Source organism: Acanthisitta chloris, unplaced genomic scaffold (genome assembly GCF_000695815.1).
Source record: "Acanthisitta chloris isolate BGI_N310 unplaced genomic scaffold, ASM69581v1 scaffold1971, whole genome shotgun sequence".
NCBI classification, from domain to species: domain Eukaryota; kingdom Metazoa; phylum Chordata; class Aves; order Passeriformes; family Acanthisittidae; genus Acanthisitta; species Acanthisitta chloris.
In genome coordinates this window covers 314-5,386 of record NW_008654143.1, presented here as the reverse complement: position 1 = coordinate 5,386, position 5,073 = coordinate 314, and the positions used below count along the sequence as shown (strand labels likewise).

Below are 5,073 nucleotides of genomic sequence, written 5' to 3'. Positions count from 1 at the left end.
CCCACACATCCCTGTGGCAGTGCCCACCTGTGCCAGGGCCATATCCATGGGCAGTGGGTGCCACATGCCACTGGTTGCCATCTGTGGGGGGCTGTGGGAAGCCCATGCCATGATGAGGGGGCACATTCCCATTCCAATGGTACTCCTTGGACAAGGATGAGGATAAGGAGGAGGTGGAGGAGCTACCTGTCCTGCCATGGAATGAAGGGTCCAGCCTGGCTGGTGCTGTGGGAACAAGGACATCAGCTGTGGGAACAAGCCAACACCTGCCATGGGATGGTCCCACCTTGTGTCATACCATCCTCAGGGAATGGCTCCATCCCATCCTGGCTGGGCCTCAGTGGGAGCAGCTGATCCTTGGAATGATGGCGCAGGGAGTCTGAGAGAAGGGGACATCAGTGGGGATATTCTGGGTGACAGGCACCCAGGGAAGGGTGGCAGAGTTTCATGGCAGGGTGAAGGGAATCTAGGGACAGGGTGACAGGGACAGGGATCCCAGGGCAGGGTGACAGGGAACCCTGGGGCAGGGTGACAAGGATCCAGGGACAGGGTGACAGGGATCCCAGGGCAGGGTGACAGGAATCCAGGGACAGCATGGAGAGAGTGGGATTCTCACTGTAGAAGGTGGAGAGGGCAACAGGTGGTTTACTGCTGAACTCATAATATTCCGAGTCAGAATCCGAGCTGGAATCCTTGGCAGAGACTGTGCCCAGCGGGTCTGGGGGCAAGAAGGGGATGCGACAACTGTCACCCACCAGGACCTCCTGTCCCACAACCCCTGAGGGGGGACAGTGACCTGCCAGGCTCACCTGATTCTTTGGGAAGGCTGGAGGGAATGCTCCTGTAATCGTTGGCATTCCCAGAGGGCACACTGGGGCTCTGGGAGCTGTGGGTCACCAGGACTGGCATGGAAAGCCCCAGCGAGGACATGGCTGTGGGGACAAGGGAGTCCACCGACTCATGGCTGAGCTAAAAGTGGAGGGGATGTCCTCCAATTCCATGTCTGTGCTCCCCCTGGAATTACTTACTGTTCCTCTTCCTCAGCCTCAGCAAGGCAGTGGTGAATGCCAACACAGAGAGCAGGAGCAGAGCTGCCAGCACCAGGCAGAGGACAAAGAGGGGACTGTCCAGGGGGGGCTGTGTCCCTGAGGATGGAGACACCTCCTTAGCTGGGACAGAGAAAGGACACAACTCATCACACTCAAATCCTCTAGGAAATGGGGTGGGAATGGGAGCTCAGCTGAGGGGTTGCAGGACACTCACCATGCAGGATGGTGACATTGCTTGGTGCCACTGCCGTGGGGGTTGGCATCTGCAAGCCCTGGGAGCCTGGCAGGGGACAGCAGTGGGGTCACAAGGGCCCCACATGGCAGTGAGAGGGAAATCCCTCCCAAAAAAACCCCGGGGGGTGTCCCGTACCATTGCAGATCACTCCAACAGCTCGGGATTGGTGACATGGAGCTGATTTGTTGAAGATCCACTGGCACTGTGCCAGTGAGGGCTGAAAGTTCTCACACTCATACAGCATCTTCCCAGGCAGTGTGTGTCCATAGGAAAGGGATTGGAGTGGCTTCCCACATCCCAGAGTGTGGCACAGCACCTCAGACTCCAAGTGATACCATGTGCTGTCACACACTGTGCTCCATGTGCCATGGAAAAACACCTCCACCCTGCCAGCACAGCCATCCCGACCTCCAGAGAGACGCCATTCCTGGTGCTCTGTGGGAATAGTGTGGAGATGGGGATGCTCTGCCTGTATCCCACCTGCTGGATCCAGGATGATCCCAACCCACCTGAGCAAACCACGCCGGCATCTTCCTTGTGGCTGCAGTCATGCTCCGATGCTGCAGCACATTCCCAAAGGTGCTCCTCGTGTCCTTTGCATCCCACCTCATCCAGGAGGATGGGGCCCTGTCCCCTGCCGAAGGTGGCACTGCCATTGGCACTTATGGCATAGCCACACTGGAGCTGTCGGCACACGACGTCAGCGTCGGGAATGTCCCAACCATCATCACACACTGTGCCCCACGTCCCCTCCTGTTCCAGCTCCACACGGCCCTCGCAGCGGCTCCGGCCACCAACAAGATGGAGTGCTCCAAATCCTGGGATACACACCGGGAACAGTGACCTGGAGCTGTCCCCAAGGGTCAAAACGTGGGTGGGAGGATGTCACTCGCCCTCCCGCACTCACCTGGTGCCACCGAGGCATTCCCAGCTGGAGTGTTAGGAGATCCTGTTGGATCTGTGGAGGCTGCAGAGGGGAAGGGACAGAGGGATGGGGAGAACCCCCAAACTGGGGGTGGGACATAGGACTGACAGACACACACTCAAATCCCCACGCAGTGAGGTCAGTGGGATTTAGGAGGCTAATTCCCACTTTTTGGCTTGGCTCTCCTGGCAAGGAGCAGGTGGAAAATGGGGGGAATGTGGCTTTGTGACCACCCCAGGGGACAGTTGGAGGGCACAGATAGGGAGTGCACCCCAAAAAAGATGATCCAGAGGCTTCTCCAGGCCGGGGGTGAGCCCTGGCCATGCCTCGGCACCCCAAAAATTCCATCCCCATATGCCCCACATGTTAGGAGGGGAATGTTTCCCAGTGCTAAATCCTGGTGTGGGATCTGCTTGGAGAATTTGGGCTTCAATACGGGAATATTGGGACAAGACTCACCGGTGGGAGAGCTGAAATTTAGGGTGTCATCATGCGTCCGGGGTACTCCCACCTTCTTGCTCACCCCTGTGGACACAGAGGGATTGTACCTCCGTGGACCTATCCCAGAGCCATGGGATGCTCTGGTTATCCCTGGAAAAATTCCCCATTTGGCTTCTCTGGGGTGAAGGATTCCCCCAGGTGTCTGTTTGAGGAGGTGGATCCTGGGGATCCCCCACCTTAGCTGATGGGGTCTGGAGTTGATATGTTAAGGAAAAGGTCTGGGATGAGGAGAGAAAGTGGGAATGAGCTGGCCTGGGGGGATGGAGGTGAGCGAAGGCGGAAATGGGGGTGATGGGGCTGTTCTCTGAGGCCTCAAGGCTGTTCCTGGCAGCCATTTCAGCTGCTAAATCACCCCAAAACCTTCCAGTTTTGGGGAGTGGGTGGCATAGCCCTCCAACCAGCATAGCTCCCCCAAACCAGCATTGCCCCCCCAACCCATCTGGGCGTGATGCTGTCCCGAGGAACAGGATGGGGTTTGTTCCCTCGAGGCTCTGTGAGCAATTGTAGAGGTTCAAGATCCCATTTTAAGGGTCCCCAAGGTCCTTTTGGGGTCCCCAACCTGCGGGATCAGCTTTTAGAGCATCCCAGTCCCTCACTCCCAGTGAGGGGCACATGGAAGAGGAAGGGAGGTCAGAGGAGGTGCAGAGCTGCCACCAGAGCATCCTCCACTGGTGACACCCCTGAGGGTGACCCCTGGAACCTCCAGTCATCCCCAGCAGGGCCCACCCCAGGGAGGTGGCATGTCCCCAACCCCCGAATCAGCAGCTTCACCACTCCAAGGTCCCCAAAAGTTCAGGATGGAGATGGTGACCTACCTTGTCCAGGTGCCACGGTGGAGAGAGCCACCAAGAGCAGGCAGAGCCTCCCCATCCTGCTCAGTGGCACTTGGGGACACAGGGGTCGGGTGGTCCTTCCCTCAGCAGCCTGGGGACATCGTCTGGATGTGTCCCCAGGCTCTAGTAGATGCAGTGAAGGGGAACAGGAAGCAGCTCTACGCTGTGGGGCGGAGGAGTGTGCTGAGCTGGCTCCATCCTGCCTGCCAGCAAAGGAAATGGAATGCTGGGGACAGTGCCACCCCTCCAGATCACAGGAGGCTCATGGATCTGGGGGTCCCACCCCAAGGGATGCAGATCTTGAGGAGCCACCACCATCTGGAGCTTGTTTGTGCCACCAGGTCATGGGTTTGGGACAGCATTGCTGGTGGCATGGGGGGACTCAAGCTGTAGGAGCTCCATGGGGTGATGGAGCAGTGCCTGGGGTTCATCATTCTCCCTATTTTGGGGGGATGAGGTGGGAAGGATGAGAGACCTGCAGGGGACAGCATGAGGTGACCCCAAAAATGTACCATCCATCCCCATAGATAGCTCCAAACCCTTTGGGACCTGCCTGCTGGGGAAAGGAGAGAGGGAAGTGGGGATGAGACCTGGATCCTGCCTGTGATGCCAACCTTCATCCCATACTGGATGTTCTACTTCCAGGTGGGGTTTGGAGTGGCCTCCATGCCCATCATTGGTGGTAGATCCATCCAGGAACTGATCCCATGGAGCCACCGTCCCACTGCCTTCCATACTGAGTCAGTATTACCTGCACCTCCACATCCCAAGCATCTTCCAGCACATCCAGGACCCTCTAGGGATATGAGGTAAGGGATGGGACTGGAATCTCCATGGGCATAATGGGGGAGGGATGGGTTTGGAGCTGGGGTATCCCAGGAGATGCTGATCCCCACCATGTGTGAGGGCTGAGATCCAGTTGGCCTCCTGGGGACCTGGGATGCTGGGAAAGGGGGACAGGATCCTGGTCACCTCATCTTTGCCAACCCAGCTGGAAGCAGGATGATTGGGTGTGGGTCTCCTGCTATCCCCAGGGTGATTTTGGGGGTGTCTTAGGATCACTGGGACAAACTGTGAGGCTGGAAGGGTGGTAATCCTTGTGGCGCCTCCAAATAAGGGGATTTGCTGGCCAATTCCAGTTGCAGGGAGAAATATGGGGAGGGTCAGGGACTGGAGGGGGAAAGTGTTGGGGCTGGAAGTGTGGAGAAGGAGGATGGCAGGAGAGGGAGGAAGGAGATCCCTTATCCCAAGGCCACCCTGGCTGGGCAAGGGCCAGGAGCAGCCCTGGATCCATTCCTATGATCAGCTCCCACATGGAGCCAAGGTCAAGGGCACTTGCCCATTCCCATTCCCAGGAGCCTAGAAGTGCTGCAGGAGCAGGATGGAACACATAGGAGATTCCCATTTATTGTTTTTTAAATACTTTATTTTTGTAACAACATCAGAATTAAAAACTTTTCCATAAATACCATTCCCTGGCAGCCCTTTCCCGGGCATTCCCGGGAAAAAAATGTGTACAAAACAGATGCG

The 5,073-nt window shown here is 57.2% G+C and overlaps 1 protein-coding gene across 1 annotated transcript in view; it reads right to left on the bottom strand.

The window, feature by feature from the left end:
* Window positions 1-3,580, bottom strand: part of CD6 (CD6 molecule) — a 4,548-nt gene extending 968 nt beyond the window's left edge. Inside the window, exons 1-9 of the mRNA XM_009083352.1 lie at window positions 3,526-3,580; window positions 2,669-2,734; window positions 2,192-2,251; window positions 1,794-2,102; window positions 1,579-1,719; window positions 1,264-1,329; window positions 1,029-1,169; window positions 810-932; window positions 617-718 (exon numbers count right to left, since the gene is read on the bottom strand). Of these exons, the coding sequence (XP_009081600.1) occupies window positions 617-718; window positions 810-932; window positions 1,029-1,169; window positions 1,264-1,329; window positions 1,579-1,719; window positions 1,794-2,102; window positions 2,192-2,251; window positions 2,669-2,734; window positions 3,526-3,580 (1,063 nt within the window). The remainder of the gene's footprint in view (window positions 1-616; window positions 719-809; window positions 933-1,028; window positions 1,170-1,263; window positions 1,330-1,578; window positions 1,720-1,793; window positions 2,103-2,191; window positions 2,252-2,668; window positions 2,735-3,525) is intronic.
* Window positions 3,581-5,073: the final 1,493 nt, after the last annotated feature.